The sequence below is a fragment of the Protopterus annectens genome, chromosome 8.part0 (assembly GCF_019279795.1).
Source record: "Protopterus annectens isolate FY-2018-M chromosome 8.part0, PAN1.0, whole genome shotgun sequence".
NCBI lineage: Eukaryota > Metazoa > Chordata > Ceratodontiformes > Protopteridae > Protopterus > Protopterus annectens.
The window spans coordinates 1,374,788,544-1,374,814,977 of NC_056741.1; the positions used below are offsets into that span (position 1 = coordinate 1,374,788,544).

General features: G+C 42.1%; 1 protein-coding gene across 1 annotated transcript in view; it reads right to left on the minus strand.

The window, feature by feature from the left end:
- Positions 1-1,452: 1,452 nt before the first annotated feature.
- LOC122808492 (Down syndrome cell adhesion molecule-like protein 1 homolog) overlaps positions 1,453-26,434 on the minus strand; it is a 322,538-nt gene continuing 297,556 nt past the window's right edge. Inside the window, exons 3-4 of the mRNA XM_044079448.1 lie at positions 1,573-1,719; positions 1,453-1,457 (exon numbers count right to left, since the gene is read on the minus strand). Coding sequence (XP_043935383.1) covers positions 1,453-1,457; positions 1,573-1,719 — 152 coding nt within the window. The remainder of the gene's footprint in view (positions 1,458-1,572; positions 1,720-26,434) is intronic.

Sequence of the window (26,434 nt, forward strand, 5' to 3'; positions counted from 1 at the left end):
TAAAATGACAAAAATTTTCGGAAAGTTAATAAGAATTCAATGCTACATGTGTGTTCTTTCCTTTAATACATGGTATACATATAAACAGTTCAGACAAAAACATGCATTTTACTAGAATTAGATGCATCTGTGTTTTACCCTCTATAGTTGATTTATTAAGCTATGACAACAGTGAATTTCAGATAGTGCCATTACAACTTGTAATGAGTTAAGAATGACTTAAGGGAAAATAAATGTAAAACATTGGGGCCACAAGAAAGGAATTGTCATAAGGCACCCCCAAATATCTTAATTATCCATAAACATAGAGTCAGCAAAGACTTGCAAGTCTGACAGGTGATTCACTTTCATAAATGTCTATTGTTCAGGTCACAAATGTATCATACATATGCCGCACGGTCAGCCTCAGAAACAATGTCAGTGAAATGTAAATATCATTGTGAACTGCAAACACTAAGCAAAACAGATTTATGAAACCAGATATTATGTGGGCATGTGCCCTGGCTTTATTCAAACAGATGACAATGTTTTGTTTCACTGTTCCCTTTATGCTTGCACCTGCCACATGTTTTATTGATAAGCAGATGTCACTTTAATAGAAGCACATATTGTGATGAAAACATACAGGCTGTCTTTTCTGACAGATGCCATGGATAGCTACATTACACATCAAAATGTTTCTTTGAACCCCACTCTGTAAAAGCACAATGGTGCACTGTATTCTCAGGGCTATACCAAGGTTTCAATCCTCTCTCAATGAAACTGTTACAACTAACATATAGTCCTATAACATATCAGTAACTGCTACATGTTTCCAAATGCAAAACAAGTGAACACTTAGCTTGTAAGTAATACCACCGAACATTAAAGCAACAGTATGCAGATACTTTACATATGTTCACACTAGTTAACATATGAAGAGTGCAGACCCTGACTTTGCAGCCACAACCCACAACTTCATTATATGCATACACTTTACTTTAAGCCATACTTTTCCATTAAATCCATGGATAGGTTTATTTTAAGGAAAGAAAAATACAAGAACTAATTAATACAAAAATGATATGCATTTTACCAACTGTTACAGCAACATGGGGGACTGAGCAATTTCCATTAGTTTTTAAATAAAAGTAGGTATTCAGTTCATCAAAATGAGAAGCTTTGATCTTTCAGATCAAGCAAAAATTGCTGCCATGTGGCGCTCAGGAAACAATACACTCACAAACTCTTCCTGTGACATACATTTAATTTTAATAACCAGTACTACCAGAAACATTTCAAATACACAACACAAGGAACAAGTACATATTACAGGGCTGTCAGTTTTAATATATGTTGCAACTGTACTGTGCAGCATCTCACACTTCCAAGAACCTAAGTACTAAGTATTAATGATGGTGTTCTCGCCATCACTGACAAGGAACTATGACTCCAGCACCACTACTGGGCATGTCAACCTGCAAGTGATTATAGAAAATAAAGACACAGACAAATATGGTATCTTGTTTTGCTTTCAAAATGAGAGTTTGTTCTTTGAATACCATAAGAAAAAATAAAAAACAAGTTTCCTACCTGGGACAATGGAGACTGTGTCTTTCTCCCATGACACAACACTAACATATTCCTGCACTGAAGAAGGGATGAGGCACTTGAAAACAGCCACACTGCCACGTGCTGACCGTTGATCCTCCACCCGAACGGTGTAGGGTTCCCTGAAAACTGCAAGAGGACAGAAGTAAAGATTAACATTAACTTGTTTTGCTGTGAATTTCAGTGTTTTTATTTTTGCATGTAATTACTACACAGCTGGTATGTTACAGCACCCAGACATCTTAGTTCCTGCACTCAGAAAAGCAGCTCTGTCCTGCCATATTGGCTACCATCTGATTCTGAGAGTCTCATAAAATGCCATCTGTTGGAGTTATAATATGAGGCTGATGTGATAAGAGGCTGGAGAAATGAGGCCAAACAAAAGCAATGTGAAGAAGAAGCCTTTATGAGGCAAAGAAAGTGAGGGCCGAGAGTCTAAGGTCGAGAGTTCCACATAAATCCGTTTTACTTTTATAGATTTGAACAAGATATGTAACTCCACATCAGATATTGGTTCTCTGCATAGACAAACTACTCACAAACATTCTTTGCATGAAACACAGAATACTCAGACAGCCCATACAATGGAAAAAAGGGATAAACTTTGACACTGTTCCAACCAACACAGGTACAACATGCAGATTGCACAATGGAGGATCTGTCATGGATGGTATGACAGTGAGCAGCCAATGCCTATTCCAGGAAGAGGGAATTGATTCAATCCACCCACAATGCTGCCTATCCCCTTCTAGAAGGGCCACACATTAGTGTCTTACACAGGAAACTGGAAATGTGAACCCAGTTAAAAAATGATAGTGTCTTGGCTACGCTGGAGCTTGCAAAAACCCTGGCTTTAGTGTAGCGGCACTGTCATGCTTGCTAACAACTGAGCAGGGATGCAAGACCATCTTAAAAAATAACTTTATATCCCTCACTGAATTGCTGCGACAATTAAGGTTCTCACCTTTCCCTTTGGGTATCATCCAATGTCAGGCAAAGAAGAGAAATGAATATGCCTGTCAGGGATGGGATAATGGGGAAAATGGTCCAGAAAAAACAGATGAAACAAATAAAATAATGACTTAAAATATGTATTTACTAACAAGAAAACCCAACTGAATGTGTTATAACCAGTGGACATCTAAAAACTATATTCCTTCTTATGTTAGCGAGATCAAGTTTAAGACACCTTTTTCCCACTTATGTCAAAAAAGCTAGTGACAGCATGGTAACGTGCAGTGTTACAGTCTCATAGAATCATGGAAACAGAAACAGTAAAGCAAGGCAGAAATCAGGCTGTGCTCAATGTGTGATCTCTGTTCTCCATCACAAACTCATCTTAGGTAAAAGTGCTAAGTGGTACAGAGGTGTGTTTAAATATTAAACACCTCCTGCATTCCGGCACCAGAAATCACATTGTTATAGAAACCACAATGTGGAACATTAGCTCTGCCAGTACTAACCTGTTGTCCTCCAGGTAAATATAACAACAAAGTGGCTGTACTTTCCAGTTAATGATTTATGCCATTTTAGTTTCCATGTGCTAAGTACAACCCTAGAAATACTAAGTTCTTTAGTCTAATAACAAATCTTAAGCACAAGAATGCACAGCATAATACACTGACACAGTCTGCAGTTTATACTAATTTACAGTAGTAGATGCCTTAGTTGTTATAGATCTGAAACACACATCATTCTTTGATTTGAATCTTACCACTACTGTAATAAACTATTGTGAACTTCCTTTTGCTTTACTCATTAGATTAGATAGGAGGATTCATCAAATCAGTTTCTGTGCATCTTGCTGAACAGCTACTACTACACCACCTATAATATCACAAATGCTATCATCCATTACATACCAGTTCAATTCTATGTATACCTATGTTCAACATTTACTTATTGTCGCAGCCAATATTATTTTGTACCTGATAAAACGCATATGACATTATTTTGTACTTGATAAAAAAACAGAAAAGGAGATCTCAGTGTTGTGGAGGATTTTTGAGGCAGTTTCAAGCCTTTTGGGGATAAAAAAATTAATGAAAATAAAACAAAGGCTATAGTTGTAAACTATGTACCCACACATGAACTGGTCCAACAAAGCCCATATTTATAGGGACACAGTAACATAAAGTATTAAGGAGTACGGATTAAAAAGGATACTGTTATAGCAGCTAATGATATATGGAAAGAGTCTAAACAAAAGAGAATACAAAAACTGAAAAGTTGGAAGCTTGTGTTTATGGATATAGATAGCAAGATGCAAGCAGTGAAATGTTTTTAGTCCCTTTAGTTTTATATACACATCAGGCATACTTTTATCAATCACAGGAAAAGTTATGGACAATAATTAATTAAGAGTTGAAGGAATTTACCTGGGGGGGAAAGGGCAAGGGTCAAGTGAGTTAAGTTAATCCTTCCAACAGAACAAGGTGATGTAGGACTTCCTAATCTAAAGGGACATTTTAGAGCTACATAGTTAAGGCTCACATACATAACACAATCAGAAAGCTATAATTCAAAATAGAAAGGGATGATGGTGATGATTATGATGATGAAAAGGTGCAAATTTAAGAAATAAGGAAAGAGTGGGATTTTGGATGCAGATCCTTAAGCATAATAACTACTGCCATATAGAATATTATAGTCATCAAGTAGCAGAAATTATTGTAAGAACTAAGCCAACATCAGAATGGAGAAAGGAGATCATGCCAATAGGGATGACTGCAATTAGGATTACACAGAATAGGCAAGAGGGGGCTTAAATTTACTGGAGAAAACTGGTAAAGGAACCAAGCTATTGGGAGCAAATAACTAGAGACGGAAAGGTAACAGAACAGGAATTTGCCATTTGGACTGCAGACTAAAGTCTGCCATTCCTATCATGGATTCATACCACCAAACAGACACTGAGAAATGAATAGGGAAATCCTAAGTGAAAGACCTGTTCTGGTAGTTTTTTTGTTGAATCTAGAACAGAAGCTGCTGTTAAAAAGAGCAATATTGCAAAATAACTACAGGAACAAATCAGATGCGTGTACAAAAGATTGGGAAAAAGAGAGTGGATAAGCAATTCACAAGAAAACAATAGCAATACATATTATGGCTTCCAAGTATGTAACAAAGTCTAGAAGATTTAGGATTTTGCTTGGAAGTGTTTGCATAGGTGTTTTTATACCCCAAGAAAACTCCAAAGAATGTTTTTCTTGGGTAGATGGCAAATGTTGGAGGTATAATGGGGAGGAAAGGTTTAATTTGGAATACATGTTTTGAGAGTGGAAAGAGCTGGCAGACTTCATAAATTCCCTACATTGTACTCTATCAGAAATATTGGGTGAGCAAATGGGTGCAACGAAGGAAATTATTTTCTGAGCTGGGATAAGAGATCTGAATTGCTCAGACATATTAAGGCCTTGCTAAGTTTAATTCTGCTGGCTGCCAAAAAACAATTACTAGAAAATGGAATCAAAGTCTAAACCAACTGTATGTGAAGTACTAAATATAGTAACAGAGATAAAAGAAGTGGAAGAGTAAGATCTTTAGAAAAGGGTAGCAGAAATTTACATAGAAAAAATGGCAATTATGGGAGCAATACATGTAGAATAATGTTTTGGAGGAATAGGGAGATTTAAGGGAAGGCAGGGATTGAGCAATTTATCTAATGTTGAATTGATGAGAGTAATACAAAAACACAGGAGATGTATACTGTTTGTAACTCGGAATATGTTAATATGGCTGGTTTTGTTTCACAGAAATATATTTTTGCCTATGTCTTAAGTGATAATTCAATAAAGGTGTTAAAAACATTTATTCATTGTAAATAGCTCTTTCCACATCTTTGCAAACTGCTCATCTAAGTCTTATATATATATATATATATATATATATATATATATATATATATATATATATATATATTTGTATATATTTCTTTGCGACATATCCATTGTTTTATGTGCTAGTTTTACTATACAAATTACCTTTAATTTTCTTTGCTGTCACAATGTGACTGCAACCCAGAACTTGTGCTGATTACATATTTATTTATAAACTAATACTAATACTAATACTGATGCAACATCAGTAATAAAAAATAGATCCATTTTTTTTAATAAATGGAAGCCATACTCACTATTAAATGTGCTTATATCTAACAACAACTGAATTAAAAGAGGAAATATCATTTGCACTGCAAGAAATTTACTCATTTTTGGGTACCATAGAATCATGGGGCTGCTGCAGCCTCCTCCAAAACTGCATCCTCCAAATGAAGCTACTTCTTAATTTACTTACATCATTGTTGTGATGGCTTCTCTACTCCAGGCCAGTAATCAAGGAACCTCAGTCCTCACTATTGATATAATGAGAGACAGCCAGTAAGAACAGGAATGGATTTACACAGTATTTTTCAGATGCAGCTCTCTGCATCAAGCACAATTTTCCCCAAGAGCACACAGTGAATATTCTCCAGACCTGGAACTGGACTCTCCATCTCTCCAGATTCCAAACAAGACTCACTCCAGGTAGCTGACACACCCAAATCTAGGTGTTTGATTTTCACACACACACACACACACACACACACACACACACACACACACACACACACACACACACACACACACACACACTCCTGGGAAAGGCTGGCACAGATTTACTAGCTGTTCCCCTCCCCTCTGCCCAGACTATAAGGTAACCACACTGTCACCAGTCAACCACTCTAAAGGTCTTACAAGGGTATCCAATTACACTAAGTAAAATCAATACTAATATAAATGGTAGAGTGTAACCAAAGCAACAAGGCTTTTTGGACTGGCCAAGGCATCACTAAAATAAGCACAAGTACTCTCAAGATGCTAAAAGTATTCTCTAAAAGACCAGCCACAATGAAAGGTATAAAAATATTTAATAATAAATAATAAAATAGAAAATATGAGAATACTAAATAATGACAACAAACATCAGTTTGATTACTTTTATATGAATGTAACTTTGCCTATGTCACATGTGATAATTCAATAAAGGTGTCTGGAAAAAAAATAAACACCAGAGTTTCAATCACAGACGAAATAAAAATAACACAGTTGGAGAGATTCACACAGATGCAGAAAACACTACTTAACTAATCTCAATGTATTTCCTGACTGTCTAAAGAATAACTGTTCCCTAGCTAACTTAATTACCACAGCAAGGCAATATAGAATGTTGAGATGCTTACTTCCACAAGGAAATGTGATGAGCTTTTCACTAACTGAACTGAACTAACTGAATTGACTGTGACAACTGTGACAGATCTTTATAATAGGTTCCAAAGAAAACAAAACAAACAAACTGCTGTGAAAGTTCCATCTTATCAGTGCTGGTTATGGAATGACATTACATTTGATTACCTGACTTTGATACAATACACACTCAGAGCTTTGCTAATATCTGTTGCAGTATCTGAAAGCTATAGAACAATTTCAAAAACTTATACCCTTCCCTTCCAGAATTCTTTGTTTAAACATAAACATTTAATCAGTTATAATAACATTGTTGATACATTTTTAAAACAAGCATCTGTACAAATCAGTGTGACAAATGACACAAAATTATTTACAAAACTCCAGCTAACTATGCTGGCATATGTTACACATGTATTGCCCTATTCTCCCTGACACAGATGGCAATAATTCACATCATCACATCTCAACCCCCCTTTAGACTCAAGCTAGTTTTTCAAATGACCCTGGAAAAACTTTGCTTGAGAGAAATGGCCTATCTGGGAAAACATTAACCTATACCCTGTCTTGAGAGTCTATTTGGCTTGGCATTGCTGACCACTCTACAGTGCTGTGCTGTCATGTCATCTGCTTGCAACCCTAGGCTCCATCTTAATAACTTGGAATTTTGTTGGCTGCCTCTGGGTAGCTATGTTAAAGGATTGTGATCTATAACCACACTGAATTTCCTTCCACACAGATAAAGATAAAGTTTTTGCAGTGCCCATACTATGGCTAGATACTCTTTTTCTACAGCTACATAACATTCCTCCCTGGGCTGGAGTCTATGGCTGAGACATACAACTGAGTGCTCTTCTCCCTCTGAGGAAACTTGGCTGAGTACAGCCCCCACCACATTGTTTGAAACATCCACCTCCACAACAAATGTTTTGCTGTAATCCGGACTGGGTAGGTTTTGATAATGCAGTACCTTGTATGCATGCGGCTACACATAGTCAGGCTTGGAGATAGTAGGGTAGGTTTCCCAAAGCCCCTTTAAGCTTTTGGAATGCCTGCTCACAGCTGAGGTCCACACAACCTTATCTGGCCTGCTTTCCTTGTCAGGTCTGTGAGTGGAGCAGCTATTGTACTACAAGTAGGAACAAACTTTCTATAGTACCCCACTGTCCCCAAGAATACCCTCACCTGCTTTTTAGTAACAGGGCAGCCCACGCCTAAATAGCTTACACTTTGGCAGGTTCTGACCTAATCTTACCACTCCTCATTCAGTCTCAGATAGGAGATCTCTGCCATGCCCACCTGACACTTACTGGGCTTAATGCTCAACTTGCCCTTTGCAGTCTGCCAAGGACCTCCCTGATACACTGAGGCTTCATCATGTTAACATACTACAATTTGTGCACATGCCTGCTGCCTAGCAGGTTTACCAGGGAAATGAAATTACTGACCTTCCTTACCACTTCAAAGGCTGTCTCAAAGTTGCCTGCAGCTTACTGTGTCTGACAGGAATGAGCACCACAAGCTACTATCTCACAGCATACTCTCAGGCTCGAGTATTCCTATCACACAAGATGTTTGTCTGCTGTTGGGCTCCTTCCAGGTTATCCTGGGCCAAGTCCATGAGCTCCCCAAGTCTTGTCCTGAGGTTTAGGATATATGCAACAACAGACCTTGTGGGATTCACACTCACCCTCCCACTCATCACAGATCAAATCTAATGGCCCCCTCACCCTATGCTCATACAGCAACTCAAAGGGTGAAAAACCTGTGGATTCCTGCGGCACCTCTCTGTATACAAACAGTAGATGGGACAAATATTTGTCCCACTCTCTCTTAAACTAGTCTGCAAATGCCCATAGCATTGTCTTTAGTGTAGAGTTTAACCTCTCCACAATACCATTAGTCTGGGGTAATGGTAATGGTGGTCTTTAGGTGCTTCACCCCACAATGCTTCCACCGACAAGCCAGCAGGTCTGACATGAAATTGGCACCTCTGTCAGTTAGTATTTCTCTCAGGAAACTTACCCTGCCAAAAATCTCTAACAAAGCATTTGCCACCTTCTCTGCCTCAATGGAGGACAGAGCCAAAACCTCAGGATATCTAGTAGCATACTCTACCACCACCAGGATACTTCTTCCCAGAGGAACTTGGGGTACTCATAGAGGCCCCACAATATCCATAGCTACCCACCAAAATGGCTCTTCAATCACAGGCAAAGGCATCAATGGAGCTTTGACCATGTCCCCTGTCTTGCCTATCTTTTCAAATTGCTCATAGGTCATGCAGTATCCTGTTACATCCCTTGTAATCCCAGGCCAATAAAAGTCCTGCATAATACATCTCTTGGTACACTTTATGCCCATATGACCTGCAAAAGAAATGTCATGGGCTATGGCTAGAAGTGCCAGAAGGTAGGCTCTGGGCAGTACCAACAGCTGTATTACCTTACCATTTAGCCCTCCCTCAGGAGTCCACTCTCTCTATATACAGTAACCCGTTGTTCCAGTATACACACTCCCCTTTTCCTTGAGTATCAGGTGTCTCCTTAGCTACCTCCATCAAGCTTCATAAGGTAGGGTCCGAAAGCAGAGCCTGTCTCAACTCTACCATTGTGACCCTTCTTAGCTCTCCTTCCACAGGAAGCCTAGTATCTTCTGATAGAGACGCTTCACTGTTAGCATGAGTACTACTACTACTCACCTCTGTCCTTGCAGTCACCCTGTCTATGGGAACATCAGTACCTAAAAGTAGCTGTGGCTCATTTTCAGGCTCACTGCTCCATCCTTGAAACAGCCACACCACCAGCCCCAGCTTCAGGTCTGGGGTCTGCCTGGGTCTCCCCCAGGCTACCAGACCTACATGCCTGTCTCCAAACCTGACTGCATGCAACTGCATGCACACAAGGTACTGCATTATCAAAATCATTCTCAATCAAGACATCTGCAGGAATATCTTCAAACACAGCTACCGATTTGCTTCCTTTTCTACCCTCCCAGTCAAGGTGAACCCTGGCCAAAGGTATATGTAATGGGATCCCTCGTAGAGCTCTGACTGGAGTGGACTGCTCAAGCAAGTACTGCTCCTCTTTAACCACTGCAAGCTTCAAAATAGTTAAGTCAGAGACTGTGTCTCTCTTAGCAGAGGCCTGTCTTCATCCACTAAGATAAGATACAAACTCTCCCCTTTGTCTCCAGACAACTTACTACTGGTACACGGTTATTCCCACTTGCTGGCTCCCTTACCTTGTGTTCCCCACCTTGCTTCAGTGGATATTTGTAGGCTACATGGCCCTCTGGTTACATTTAAAACATCTAACCCTGATCCTAGCTATGTACCTGAACTAGTGGCTTCCCCTGTTACTGGTAGAGTCTATTGGGGTGATTTAGGCTGCCCACCATGGGTTCCCTCATATCTATGTACAGCAATGGGTATCCCCTTCTTGTGTAGTAATGTCCTTCTTGCTAAGCAGAGATCCCCCTTTTGTCCCCAGGTCATCTGCAGAGTTACACTCCCAGTCTGTCAACCAGATTCTCATGTTCTCAGGCAAAGTACTAAGGACTTGTTCCTTCACCAAAAGTTCTGCCAGTCTTTCAAAAGTGATGGCTTGAAACCCACTCATCCACCTATGAAAATTACTGCTTAACTCAGCAATATACACTTTCATCCACTTGAGTCTATGTTCACAAAACTTTTTTCTGTAAGCTTCAGGTGTTAACTTATAACAGTTCAATAAACATTGTTTTACCCTACCATAGTTTAAACAATCAGTATCAGAAAATTTAGAAATGTACAGTCGTGTACACTTACCATAAATGTAGATGCTCAAGTGTATTCGCTGTTGCAGTCATCACCTGTGGGTTATCCCTACTGTGATAGCCCTCGGTGGGCCTGAATACCAGAGTCAATGTTTTTCTGCGTCGACTGCAGTCGCCTGTAGTCTGACGTTAGGTTGTCAGAGCTATAAAGCAAGGCAGCCGACATCATTACATCACGTTTTCTTGCCCTAACCCATCAGAAGCAAAAGGAAATAAGGTAAAGTGTTCCTGGTGGCTAAAAGCCACTGTTGGAAGCTTATGTCCCCCTAAGGGAAGAGGTTATAAGGGGGATGGAGGGAGAGAAACCAGGACTGCAACAGTGAATATACAAAAACATCTACATTTATAGTAAGTGTACACAACTGTACTATGTTGTTCATGTTTCACTGTTGCAGTCATCCCCTATGGGAGGATTCCCAAAGCTGAGGAGAGGGGTGGAAGGAAAGGCTAGAGCCCTAGGCATTGGTCAGCAAGCCCTGCAGAACTGCAGAGCCAAGCCCTGCCCTAGTACTTAGACTTAGAAAAAAGAGGTAGGTGGTATTGCTTTGTAAAGGTATGGGCAGAGGTCCAAGTGGCAGTTTCCAAGATTTCCCTGGTGGGGACTCCTCAGAGGAAGGCTGTGGAAGTGGAGGTCGCCCTAGTGGAATGGGTACGAATAGACTTGGGAGGGGCGGGTCCCATGTGGTCTGTAGCAGAAATGGATACAGTGTGATATCCATTTGGAAATGGTTTGCTTAGAAATGGGCTTCCCCTCTGCCCTTGAGGCAAAGCTGACAAGTAGCTGGCCTATTTTTCTGAAGGGTTTAGTACGGTCCAGATAGTATCTGAGTTGTCTGTGCACATCTAGCGATTCCAAAATTCTTTCCCCCTTGTTTTGAGGGTTGGGAAAGAAGGTGGGTAGGTGTATGGCCTGGTTGAGGGTCACATCAGATACCAACTTGGGCATAAAGGAGGAGTTAGTCCTCAGGGAGACTTTGTCTGCATGGAAAATGATGGTGGACTCAACAGCCATGAGTGCCTGAAGTTGTGAAATCCTTCTGGCTGAGGTGATAGCTAGTAGAAAGGCAGTCTTCCAGGAGAGGTATTTCAATTCTGTTGAAGCAGCATGTTCGAAAGGAGGTAAGGTTAGTTTTTCTAAAACATAATTCAGGTCCCAGGCTGGTGTGGGAGGCCTTCTGAGAGGTCTGATATTAGAAGCCCCTCTGAGGAACTGTTTAATCAAAGAATGACAGAAGAGGGGTAGGTCTGAATCGTAATGGGATGAAATGGCTGAGGCATGGATTTTAATAGAAGACAAGGAGAGGCCACTTTTGAGCAACTCGGCTAGGTAATCCAAGATAAGAGGGATGGAAGGATGACAGGTACTGGCCCCTCTGGACTGGCTCCAGGAACAGAATCTTTTCCGTTTCCCTGTGTAAGATTTTCTGGTGCTGGGCCTTCTGGCTTCTGTGAGAATGTCTAGGACCTGTTTGCTTAACAGGGACTCCTTGTTAGCTTTTAAGGTATAAGCCAGGCTGAAAGAGTGCGAGTCTGCAAGTCTGGGTGCAGTATAGTACAGTTGTGTATACTTACCATAAATGTAGATGTTCAAGTGTATTCACTGTTGCAGTCATTACATTTGGGTTATCCTGCTGGCAGGTTGCCCTCAGTCGGCCTGAATTCCAAAGTCTTGGGTCCTGCGTCGGTTGCTGTCACCTCTTCCCTGACGTCAGGTCATCAGGGGTATAAAAGATGCAGCCGACGCCATTTTATTTAGTTTTTCTTGCCCCAGATGTCAGGTGCCCCCAAAAGGGTAGGCTAAAATTAGGTAAATAAAACATACATGCACCGAAATTAGAAGTTATGTACCTACCATAACATTCCATGTTAGTTGTCTTCTCTCGCCTTCTTTCTTGCTGGATGGGTTCGGAGCCGATCCTCGGCTCCAACTCGGCACTTGCTAAGCTCAAGAGTCACTTTTACCAGCTCGAGGCAGCCCCATATCCCATGATGCAAGGCGGTAAATACCCAGATCTCGTTTGGTACCTAGAGGGAAAACTACCTAGCATAAAAACTTTCCACTAAGGAAAGAAGAGCAATTAGCCTAAAAGGGCTGTAAGGGAAAACCAGATAATTAAAAACTAGAACTAACTGGTGCCCAAGGAAACAAAATCTTTCAGAGACAAGGGAGATCAAGGTCTGTCCAGGCAAGGGGGACAGGAGGGAGGGTCGCAAGAAAGAAGGTGAGAGAAGACAACTAACATGGAATGTTATGGTAGGTACATAACTTCTAAATGTTAAGTTGTCAATCTCGCCTTCATTCTTGCTGGATGGGACCGCGTCCCTAGCACCTCTATCCTGGGTAGCTCAATGGTACAGACTCTTGAGAACCATGGAACCAAAACTGGCTCTATCCCTGGAGGCCAAATCCAATTTGTAATGAGAAACAAAGGTATGAGGAGTGGCCCAAGTGGCTGCTGCACAAATAGTATCTAAGGGTAGCCTAGCCTGAAAAGCTGTAGAAGTGGCTAGGCCTCTAGTGGAATGTGCCTTTGGTTTTGAGCACAGTTGTTTGCCTCTAAGTTGATAAATATCAGAAATGGTGGAAGATAGCCATCTAGATAAGGTCACTTTGGAAACAGGAAGGCCTTTCTTATTTTCAGCGTAAGAAAGAAAAAGCTGATCAGACTTCCTGAATTGCTTTGTTCTGTCCAAATAATATCTGAGTTGGCGGTGAACATCTAGATAATGCAATTTTTGTTCCTATCTGTTGGAATAATTAGGAAAAAATACAGGGAGATCAATGGATTGGTTTAAATTTGTTTTTGAAGCAACCTTGGGAAAAAAGGATGGATTAGTTCTCAAGGATACTCTGTCCTTGTGGAAGACCAAATAAGGGGGACGAACAGAGAGGGCATGAAGTTCTGACACTCTCCTAGCCGAGGTAACAGCGACAAGGAAGAGTGTCTTCCACGAAAGAAACTTTAGTGAACATGAAGCAGCTGGCTCAAAAGGAGGAAGAATTAAGGATGTCAGCACTAGATGTAGGTCCCATTGTGGAGGAGGACTCCTGACAGGAGGCTTCAGGAGAAAAATTCCTTTCAGAAAAGCTCTACAAAGCTTGTGGGACATAATGTTGTGATCTGCAAACCCGACATGAAAGTTCGAAATTGCAGCCAACTGAACTTTGACCGTGGAAGATGAAGAACCCGAGTGAAAGATTTCCGCTAGAAAATCCAAAACTGCATGAACAGGGGCAGTAAAGGGATCTATGTTCCTCGATTTAGCCCAAGGGAGAAACGTTTCCACTTGCTAGAGTAAATCCTTCTAGTAGAGGATTTAAGGGAAGCTACTATGATATCCCTAATGGGGTTAGAGATCATAGGAAGCCTGGCTAAGGAAGGAAGTGGAGCAACCAAGCTGTGAGGTTGAGAGAAGGAATGGACCGATGAAGCTGACCCGATTGGTGGATCAGAAGATCTGGCACTGGGTCCAGATGCCATGGCTGCACCAAAAGATGACGATGAAGGAACGGAAACCAAATTTGTCGAGGCCAATACGGGGCAATGAGAATCATTTTGGCTCTCAAAATGGTAGCTTTCTGGAGTACCTGTGATATCAATGGAAAGGGAGGAAAAGCATAAAGAAGTCCCTGGGGCCAATCTTGGGTAAGAGCATCTCTGGGGGGATGGCCCGGAAGTGGGAAGAGAGAGAAGAAGACTGGGCATTTGCTGTTTTGGGGAGTAGCAAAAAGATCGCAACATGGGCGGCCCCACTTCTGAAAAATCTCCTCCACTATAGATTGCTTGAGAGACCACTCGTGAGGCATGAGTATAGCTCTGCTCAATCTGTCCGCTAAAATGTTGGTTTTCCCAGGGATATGCGTTGCTACCAGAAACCGATGAGAGGAGATCGCCCATTGCCAAAGTCTGAGAGCCTCTCGACACAAGGGGTAGGACTTGGTTCCGCCCTGCTTGTTGATGTACCATACTACGGACATGTTGTCTGTGTGAACTGCAATCGTTCCTAAGGGAAGAAAGTCGTTGAGGGCTTGCAACGTTAAAAGCACTGCTCTCATCTCTAGGACATTTATGTGCAGGTGGTATTCGAACGGTTGCCACGTCCCATGAACCATCCTGCCCTGATAATGACCCCTTTGGCTACAGTTTCAGAAAAAGACAACTCTATTGGAGGGAGATCTGAAGAAACACTTACTGAGCAAAAACACTCCCCTTCCAGTTCCTGCTCTTCTGACTAAGAATCAGTGTCAGAAAATAAGAAGTTATGTACCTACCATAACGTTCCATGTTAGTTGTCTTCTCTCGCCTTCTTTCTTGCTTGATGGGTTTGCTTTAGCTCGAGAACTCCTTTTACCAGCTCGAGGCAGCCCCATATCCCATGATGCAAGGCAGGAAGTACCCAGATCTCGTTTGTTGACAAAAGGGCAATAACACCAAGCATAAACAATACTTCCCAAAGGAAGAAGAAACTTACAGATGGAAAAAAGGACCAGGTCTAATGGTCTTTAGCATTATAGTTTCTTATACAAGGTCTGTCCAGGCCAGGGGAGGAGGGAGGTCGCAAAGAAAGAGAAGGAAAGACAACTAACATGGAACGTTATGGTAGGTACATAACTTCTTAATGTTAAGTTGTCAATCTAGCCTTCATTCTTGCTTGATGGGACCACCTCTATCCTGGGTGGCTCAATGGAACAAACTCTTGAGGACTGTAGAGCCAAAACTGGCTCTGTCCCTGGAGGCCAAGTCCAATTTGTAATGGGAAACAAAGTGTGAGGAGTGGCCCAAGTGGCTGCACAAATAGTGTCTAAAGGTAGTCTAGCTTGAAAGGCTGTAGAAGTAGCTAAACTCCTAGTTGAATGTGCTTTAGGTTTTGAGCACAGCTGTTTTCCCCTGATCGTATAAATTTCAGTGATGACCGAAGAAAGCCATCTGGACAAAGTCACTTTAGAAACAGGAAGGCCTTTTTATTATCCGCATAGGAAACAAAAGTTGATCAGATTTCCTAATTTTTGTTCTGTCCAAATAATATCTAAGCTGACGGTGGACATCAAGATAATGTAGCTTTTGTTCAGCTCTATCTGAATAGTTAGGAAAAATACAGGAGATCAATGGATTGATTCAGATTGTTTTTGAAGCGACCTTAGGTAAAATGATGGATTAGTTCTCAAAGATACTCTGTCTTTGTGAAAATCAAATAAAGAGCATGAAGTTCAGACACCCTCCTGGCAGATGTAATAGCCACTAGGAATAAAGTTTTCCAAGAAAGATATTTCAGGAACAAGAAACAGCTGGCTCAAAGGGGAAGAATCAAGGATGTCAGCACTAAATTTAAATCCCACTGAGGAGGAGGATTCCTGATTGGAGGCTTTAGTAGGAAAATCCCTTTCAAAAGGCCCTGCAGAGTCTATGGGACATAATATTATGATCTGCTATCCGACATGAAAATTAGAAATAGCAGCCAACTGAACTCTGACTGTGGAAGAAGAGGAGCCTGCATGGAAAATCTCTGCTAAGAAGTCCAGAACTGCCTGAACAGGGGCAGTAAAAGGATCAATATTTTGGGCCTTAGCCCAATAAGAGAAACGCTTCCATTTGCTTGTGTAAATCCTCCTGGTAGAGGATTTTATATAATATCTCTAACTGGGTTAGATCAAAGGAAGCCTGGCTAAGGAAGGAAGTGGAGCAACCATGCTGTGAGGTTGAGAGAAGGGATTGAGTGAATCAGTAGATCTGGCACTGGGTCCAGATGCCGAACCAAACTTGTCGAGGCCAGTAAGGCAATGAGAATCAATTTGGCTCTCAACACGGTAGCTTTCTGGATCACCTGAGGGATCAGAGGAAATGGAGGAAGGCATAAAGAAGTCCCTGGGGCCAATCCTGGGTCAGAGCGTCTCTGGGGGATGGCCTGATAGAGGAAGAGGCTGAAGAAGTCTGGACATTTGCTGTTTTGGGAGTAGCAAAAGATGCTTAACATGGGCGACCCCATTCCAGAAAAATCTCTTCGCTATAGATTGCTTGAGAGACCACTCGTGAGGCATGAGGATAGCTCTGCTCAATCTGTCCGCTATAATGTTGGTTTTCCCAGGGATATCGTTGCTACCAGAAACCGATGAGAGGAGATCGCCCATTGCCATAGTCTGGGTAGGACTTGGTTCCGCCCTGTTTGTTGATATACCAAACTACAGACATGTTGTCTGTGTGGACTATTGTCCCAGTCGTTGAGGGCCACTGCTCTCATCTCCAGGACATTTATGTGCAGATGGTACCATGAACCATCCTGCCCTGATAATGACCCCACCCGATCAGGGGAGGCATCCGTGGTGACAGTGGCTATCGGGGACGGAGGTACAAAGCACCTGCCTTGGTGAACCTGAGGCGATGTGATCCACCAAGCAAGATGTTCTTTGCATGTTTGTGTCACCAGAATCTGGTGGCGATTGGGAGTTGTTGCTGAAATGACCCTGTGAACAGCATCCACTGAAGGAGGCGATGTAGAATCGAGCCAGGAAGAAGAGTGGCGCAGCCATAAGATGAAAACCCTAATACTTTAGAACCATTCTGGCCTGTACCTTTTGCTGGCCAGAAATGATCCTGACATGAGTCTGAATGTCTGAAACTCTTTGTTCTGTAAGGGTAGCTGACATCCGAACAGTGTTTAAGTTTAGGTAATAGACTGGCAGGCGATAAGGATGACAGTTGACTGAGATGCCCAAATGAGAACAAAGGTCTATTGTGTAATCCCTGGCTTGTATAGCTGATGCCTGGTGGTGGCTGACAGGAGCCAGTCGCCATGCATTTGGTGAACACTCTGGGGCTGTAGTGAGACCAAAGGGCAGGGCTCTGAACTGGAAATGACTGGACCCCAGCGGAGAAATCTCCTGGGCGTCTGTGAATTTTGATGTGATAGTACGCATCCTGAAGATCTATTGAGCACATCCAGTTGTCCTTCTGTAAGAAGGGCAGAATTGACTGAAGAGTGACCATTCGAATCTTGTCTTCCTGACAGACTTGTTGAGTCTGCTGAGATCCAATATTGGTCTCCAGTCTTTTGGGGACCAAAAAGAACCTTGAGTAGATTCCGGCTCTGAATGGTCTATTGTGACTGGCTGAATGGCTCTTTTGCAGTAGTTTTGATCTCTAACTCTGCAATGTCCCTTAGACCGGTGGTACATCTGGAAGGGAACTTGAGGGAAGGGACTTTCCTGAATTATGTAACCCTTGGATATGATCGACTGTACCCATCTGTCTTGAGTGAGGGAATGCCAGGCTTCTGGGTACAGTGATAATCTTCCCCGACTGCCTCCAAGGAGGGACAGAACACCTCAGGGATGCTGAAAAGGCTTATCAGGAAGAGACTCCCTGTTGCCCTGGTTCTTGGGACCCCTCTGCCTCTAGAGCGCGTCTGTTGTTGTTACCCCTCTGCCTCTAGGGGTAAACTGACCACGTGAATCGGCGTGACTCCTTGGGATTCATCTTCCCACCCTTCTGTCCTTTGGGATAAGGCCTAGGGTGGAAAACGGACTCCAACAGCAGAAAGAGTCTTGCCGTCCTGCTCACACCTGGTCAAGGTTTCCTTCACCTGAGGGCCAAACAAAGCTGACCCATCAAAGGGAGAATTTGTGAAGGACGCCTTAAGGGATCCGCAAAATCACATAGCCGCATCCAGGCTTGGCGTCTAAGAGCCACACCTGTGCCATCAGCAGCATAAGATATTAGCATGGAGGAGTTAGCAATGGAATTGAGGGTTCCTAGCTCAATCTTTTCTTGGGCCCCTGCAGCTGTAGGATCCTGAACTACTTCTCCCAGCTCCTTCAGGATATCTCTCTGGAGTCTGGTGAAGTGACAAAGATAATTCAGCGAGCGATAGCAAAGGTCGCTGAGGAAAACATCCTATCCATGGTCCTAGAGTCCTTATTAGGAGGATGGGAAGGATCTGCAAGTTCCTTTTGGTGGCCGCAGCCACCACCATGGCATCAGACACCCTTTGTAAGGAATTGTTTGTCACTAGGGGCAGTTATAAATTTAGAAGGCCTCCTAGGGACTGGCTCTACAGAATCAGGAGCTGTGGAGACACCCAGGAGGTGGAGGGCCGAGATCCAAACGCCTCTAGGTATACTGACTCATCCTCAGAGGGATTGTTGGAGGGCCAGTTTCCCCTCTGTTTCAGAAGTTCTAGGATGTCTGAGAAGACATCCTCAGAGGGATCTAGGGATCCCTCTGACTCATCAAAGTCAGTATCCAAGTGACAGACTCAGGGAGTCTACATGCCTCCTCTTACAAGTCCTTTCCCTAGGAGGATCTAACATCAGGAGAATCCTCGGGAAGGAAATGGGGAAACCTGGAGGATCTCTGGGTCCTGTAGCAAGAGAAGTGGCAGAGATGTCAACAGGTACAGTAGAGGGAGGAGCTGCTACGGAAGAGACTGCTGACTGATACCAGTGGCCAGTACACTCTTCATCACCTCGAGCTAGGAACTCCAGGGCCACGAAGTCTCGAGGCAGATGTCGGGCAGAGCTCAGGGTCCGATGCCACTCACCCTCGGAGGAGACCATGGAAGCATCCCTCTAAAGAAGAGGAGATAAGAGTATGGGCTGAAGGAACAGAAGGGGTATCCGCCCTCCAGCCGTGAAAGTAACCCTGCCCCGAGACTCCAACTCCAAACTCTGGGGTAGAGTTGAAGGAGGAATTGTGGACCAACAGTGACTGTGTAGCATTTGGGCCAGTACCTGTGACTTGAGCAATCTACTGACCACTCTCTGGTCATGGTCTGACAACCTGGATGACCTTGAAGATCGGCTCCTCCGATAGAAGACAAGGAAGGAGACCTCGACTCTTCCTGGAATGGGTTGATCCTGTCGGCACCCACAGTGGTCCACCGATAGCCATCGGCGCGAAGGCTTAGAAGATCCAGAATCCCACAGGCTTAGAACCAGAAGCCTGGGTCTTGGCAGATTTTGTTGATTTTGTGGGGCCGACTTGGCGGAGAGCCCTCCCAGAATCATCCTGCAGGACTCTCTGGCTGAAGGGAGTCCTGCAGGTGAAGAGGGCCTAAACAGTACAGGCAAGTGTGACCGTCTGTCAGGACATCTTCTGACACATACGAAGTCACTTCTTAAAACCTGAAACCCTCTCTTTAGACATGGTGCCCAAAAAACACACACACACCAGTCCAATTAAATTAAATTAATCCCAAAAGGGATATAGTAAATTAAACACACACACCCTAACAGGGGGATGGGAAAAGGAATTAACTGACTAAAAAAAATTTAAAAGAGACAGGGATTTCTGTCAGAAAAATTAAGTTTAAAGTTAAACTATCAAATATAAAAGTTTTAAGTAAAAGGGCTTAAATGTCACAAAAGTGAATTACTTACCAGGAGCTGGTAAAGAAGACCTGATCTGGGTACTTCCTGCCTTGCATCATGGGATATGGGGCTGCCTCGAGCTGGTAAAAGGAGTTCTCGAGCTAAAGAACCCATCAAGCAAGAATGAAGGCGAGATTGACAACTTAACATTGATGGAATTATCTTCCTTTTTCTATTTGAAGTCAGTGAAGAAACACAATTTAAAACATTAAAGGCTGAAAACATTTCCTTATCAAAACTCATCAAGCCTTCCACATCAATAGTGACAGAAACAGAAGTCACATTCTTAACTTTTTGCTTTATTCTCCTGGGAGACCCCCTGGAAAAAAAGACAGACATAAGACAGGGGGACTAGCCCATGAATCCGGCACTTTAGCCCTGCTATCCAGTAAGACTTCATCTGCCCCTTTCCCTTGAGATCGGTAACAGTGGTTTTCCCTTGCCCGATAAGAACAACGTAAGATTCACAGGGGTTGTGTCTAACTCAGTCCTTAGTGGCTTCCCAAGGAGTTACACCAGAGGGACAGAGAGGCAATGATGAACAGTCCGAGGAGCCAGATCTGGCCAGAGCAGAGTCACCCATCGGTATCTAAGACAGTGAGGGAGAAAGCCTGACACCTGAAGACTTCCAAGAAATGTTCTTAATGTGGACCTGGGAAGAAAGATTCAAGAAGACTGATAACTGCTTCATGGCTGATTGATAAAAGTGCCTGAATAGGATCATAGGATGTTACTAGGCTAATGGCTCTAGAGTATTTTTAAGCCTAGCTGTTCATAACCCACTTTTCCTACTGATCAATGCCCATGGGCTAAAATGGCTTTGGAATATAGCTGTGCCTTAATGGAATCTATAGACTGCCCCTGTCCATAAGGGTCACAGGTGACAAGCCAGGATTGAATTTGTGATTTCCTAACCAGTGGAACAAATAGTGTTTGAACAGGCTTAGGGAAGAGCTTTGTTTCACATGAATGGGGAGTTTGTTCCAGAGAAGGGGTAATCTCTGAGACACATACCTGCCTCTCCAATATGTTTTGTTTTTGTCACAAGCGAGATTTAGATCCTTAAATTGGGTGAGTCTAATGCTGTTTTTTAGCAAATGTGTAGCAGATCCATCAGGGCTGTATTACAGAATGCCTTGTAGGTTTCACACACATGGTCTTTCAGTAGTCTGTAGGACGCTCAGTATAGGGACAGGACTTTCAGGCAGTCTACATAGGACATATTATTTATACCCTGTATTCGTTAAGTGAGGAACCTATGTGGCTGTTCCACCTGTTGCAAATATCTGGTATGGTACATGCTGATGGGTGCACTGTATTTGATTATTGGTCTGATGAGGGCTGAGTACAGTGGGACTATCCTCTCCTTAAATCTGGATGCCATGCCCTTACTTGTAAGTTGTGCCATGCAGAAGGATTTTCTTACTGCTATGGACACATGGTGATTAAAGTTCAGTTACTGTCAACCTAAGTTCACAGGTCCCTTACCACTGGTTCTGTTCTTAGGTGAGTGTTAGCAATGCTGTAATTTGCAGGTGTGGTGGTCTTCCCAAAGAGTATAATTATGCCTTTTTATGCATTGATTTTTAGGTCATTATTCTGGCAACAGTTATATGTCTAAGTCACACCCTCCTGGAGAATATCTATATCTCTGGGGATTCAGTGATTGTGCTCAACTTAAAAAAAATGTGAAATAGGACCAACAGAAGACCACTGACACTGCTGTATACAGTTTAGCGCTTTCTTTCGTTTAATACCAACGAACTTCTTCAACAGAAGACCACTAACACTGCTGTATAAACTTTAGCGCTTTCTTTCGTTTAATACCAACGAACTTCTTAAGACCACTGACACTGCTGTATAAAGTTTAGCGCTTTCTTTCGTTTAACACCAACAAACTTCTTCAGTTCTGAAGAAGTTCGTTGGTATTAAATGAAAGAAAGCGCTAAACTTTATACAGCAGTGTCAGTGGTCTTCCGTTGGTTCTATTTCACGTTTTTTTAGTTACCAAGTTTCCAGTTTCGTGAATTGGTGGGGTTTTTTTTGTATTGTGCTCAACTTACAGTCATCGGCAAATTTTGTCAGCAAAAGGCCAATTTGTTCAGAATGGTGAGCAGGGGAGCCTGGGTGAATTGGAAAATCTCCTGACAGAAAATGTTATGTTTTGAAGTAACATTTCAAATGTGACTACATGAATTAACGTGAAGTGATAGTCTCCAAAAGCAAAATATCCTGCACTTAACATAACTATTCTATTTAAACGTATAGAAAATATACACCAAAAAAGATTTTTTTTATACTTTTTTCACACAAGCATTCCCCCAAGGAAAAACCCTTTACATGACAGTCTACATTTCCTAGCAAAATAATAAATAATAAAATAAAAATTTTCTTCTGAAACACTATGTCGATGAAAGTTTTCCACAGAAGGGTACTTATCTGCCCCGCCTTAAAGGATTGCTAGTTGACTGTCAGTTCCATGAAGCCTGCATAAGATTCCATACTTAAGTGGAAAGAAAAATCTGAAGTTTTTGTTACCCTAATCACTGCTTTCATGCAGTCTCCTTAACACCCACTATGGTTGGGGTGCACAGAAGGTGCCCTGAAATTTTGAAAAATGGTTGGTTAATCATATCCTTGGCAGGATATAATCCATAAAATTTAGGCTACTGTAACAGTGATCTAATGTTGAACATTGCATGTTGTCAGGTTTGGTGGTGCCTCCTCATTTAAGAAAAGGTCTTCAGTGGCATTCCCCTGGGGTCCACACTAGGCCCACTTCCTTTTTGGCATTTATTTCTCTCATTTCTACACTGACAACAATGACCAGCAGCTGACTACATTCACACATGAATGCAAGTTGTGTAGTTGTCAAATCAACAAATGACAGAAATTCCCTTCAAGTGGAACTATCACACATTAACACACTGTGCACTGAGGAAGGGCTCAAACTAAATACTAAGAAATATAAGATGTATCACCTCCTTTGGAAAACAACAAATTGCTACCACCTACTGCATCAATGACATCCCACTCTCTAAAGAGTCTGTAATCAGAGACCTGGGCACCTGGGAAGATGGCCTCCTCTCCTTGATCATCATGTGTCTACTATAGTCAAGAAATTTATGTATGTATATATATATATATATTACGATTAATCGCCAAGGACTTCTTTTCCAAAATCAAGGAAGTTATTGTTTACTGTGTTCTGCCCTAGTTAGGCACACCATAGAACAGAATGCACCCTTTGGAATGTGTCTCAAGAGACTTATCAAACAATTCAAAAGATTGCAGAGGTCCCTAACAAAAATTAATCTCAGTCCTCAAAAATCTTAACTATTAGGAAAGGTCGGAATCACTGTCCCTGTACTCAGTGTCATAAACAATCTTGAGGGGAGACCTGTGACTTGCTTCCCATGACTTTAGTGATCCCATTATCTAAGAACTCATTTTTCTCAATCTGTCAGCCAGTACAGTCAACTGTCGATCAAGAGGTCTGAATCTATATCGGAAATAAACAAACCAAAAGAGGAAGATAAACATGTTACTGTTGTCACACAGCATGATAATCACTGTAACTGGCATCATTGGAAGACTAATATGTTACCTAACACATTTAATGAATATCTCACACAGCAAAATTATTTGTAGATGCAGCACTGCAGTGGTACAAACTCCATTTTAGTAAGGGAAGGTTCCAGAGAATGCATTAAAAAACAACGTAAGAGGTGAAATTTCAAAGTTGATGAATTGTAGGATGGTTACTGTAGACTTACTCAACCACATTATGTTAGAACTCTAACTCATATTATTTTTGAGACATTTTACCATGACATTTGTTTTAAAACTTGTACTGAAAATGTTGCATTTTTTCTTGGTACTTGAATAACTCCAAAAATATGTCAAATTAAAGATATTTCTCTTTGATGTCTATAACTATCATCTGTATGACATTCTGCAGATATATATTGAGCCATCTCTGAGATTTCCACATTTGAAGATTTAAAAGCACTATGCCAGTACACTCAACAGGGAATTCAAAAATGTCATCTCGCTGCCATACCTGACAGATTCAGTCTGCAAAATAATAACGAAGAAAAGGTACGCAGCTTTGCCTTAGTGCGTAATTACTGCAAGATATGTGATAGAATATCACAAAACATAGAAGGAACAGAAGACCAACAATTCTGTGGTTGTAACATTAATCAGTGAAAAGTGCTACATCTCCTTAATCCTTTCATGATACAATGACTGAGTTACAAGACCTGATCAACTTCCTTTAACACAGTCACTACTTAATGTTCAGTAAGCTTTGAAACATAACTTTATCAGTTTATCAAACAGATCACAAGGACCAGCTTGGCCATTTCAAGTAGGACCACAGAAATACAAGTTTTGATGGAAGGCAAAGACTGCTCGTCCCGTTTCCCACACTGATGGACAAATACAAAACCAACTGGACTTGAAATTTCTTGGCAATTGACAAAATGTAATGTCTACAGGTGGCCAAGAACGCATAGTACAAACAGGAAGTGGCCATAAAGTACAGTTTTGTACCTACCATAAGTGTAGATGTCCGATAGGTATGCATCTGCAGTCATAACATATGGGTTGTCCTGCCTCAGGCAGCCCTTCGGTCGGCCAGATTCCAAAGTCTGGGTCTGGCCTCGGCTGATGTCGCACTTCACCCGACGTCATAGCTCCTGGGGTATAAAGGCATCAGCCGACGCCATTTTCCTCAGTGTTTCTTGCCCCAGATGCCAGGTGCCCTCTAGGAAGGCTAAATTTGGATAAAAGTAGAAAATTCCAAACAGTAAAAAGCAAAAAAATATATATATACATATATACATACAAACAAATACACCATAATAGATTCCCCCAGCTCGCTAAGAGAGGGGTAAGTACCCTAGGAATACCACAGAGGGGAAGGAGGGTGGGTAATCCTGACTGCAGATGCATACCTATCGGACATCTACATTTATGGTAGGTACAAAACTGTACTATGTCCTTCAAGGATGCATCTGCAGTCATAACATATGGGTAGAATACCATAGCCAAACTGGGGGAGGGGGCACTAAGATAATGATGGTGTAGTTAAGATCCCTTGTAAAACTGCAGTTGCAAAACCTGCTCGGGATCTGGAGTATAAAGGAAGATTGTAATGCTTGGCAAATGTATGCACGGAGCTCCAAATAGCAGCTTCTAAAATGTCTTTGGTAGCCACTCCTCGTAGGAAAGCTGTAGTGGTGGCTGTGGCTCTTGTGGAGTGAGGCCTGATATTTTCAGGTGTTGTCTTTCCATGAAAAGAGTAGCAGAATCGAATGCAATTTCCTATCCATTTTGAAATTGTCTGTTTGGAAATTGCTTTTCCTTGCACTCCTGTTGCATATGCTACCAGAAGCTGGTCAGTTTTTCTGCTGGTTTTAGTTCTGTCCAGATAGTAACGCAGTTGTCTGTGTACATCCAAGGTGTGCAGTAGTTTTTCCCCCCTGTTCTGTGGGTTAGGGAAGAACGTAGGTAAATGAATAGCTTGGTTCAAGGATACCCTGGATACCACCTTTGGCATGAAAGTAGGATTGGTTCTCAGAGACACTCTATCCTGGTGAAAGATAAGGAAAGGCTGCACTGCCATTAATGCCTGTAACTCGGATATCCTTCTTGCTGAAGTGATTGCTAGAAGGAAAGCAGTTTTCCAAGATAAGAACTGTAAGTCTGCTGATGCTGCTGGTTCAAAAGGGAAGTGTTAATTTTTCCAGCACAAAATTGAGATCCCATGCAGGCAGAGGTGGTTTCCTTGGAGGTTTTACATTTTGATCCCTCTTAAAAATTGTCTGAGGAGAGGGTGAGAGAAGATAGGAGGATCCATGTTGTACTCTGTTGAAATTGCTGAAGCATGAATCTTAATGGAAGAATAGGACAGGCCATTGTGGAACAGTTCTGCTAAGTATTCTAGGATGTGTGCTAGGTTTGCCAGTGTTACATTTGTTCCCTTTGATGCACTCCAAATGAGGAATCTCTTCCATTTGGCTGAGTATGTTTTTCTTGTGGAGGGTCTGCGAGCCTCCAGGATAATGTCCTTCACCCTCTGAGATAAAACAGATTGGTTTTGTTTTATGCAATTTTCCAGGCAGTTAGCTGCAGCGTTTTCAAGTTTGGATGCAGGGTCTTGTAGTTGTTCTGCGTTAGAAGTAAAGGCCATAGAGGTAGAGGCCATGAGTTCGTCCGAGATATGCTTCTCAGTAGCAGGTACCAATGCTGCCTTGGCCAGTCTAGAGCTATCAGAATCACCTTTGGCTGTTCCTCCCTGATCTTCAGTAGAACTTTGTACATCAATGGGAGAGGTGGAAAAGCATAAACTGTCAGGGCCTTCCAGCTGAAAGAAAGGGAGTCCACCCTCCAGGCTTGTGGGTGGTATTCTCTTGAGCAGAATTTCTTCAGT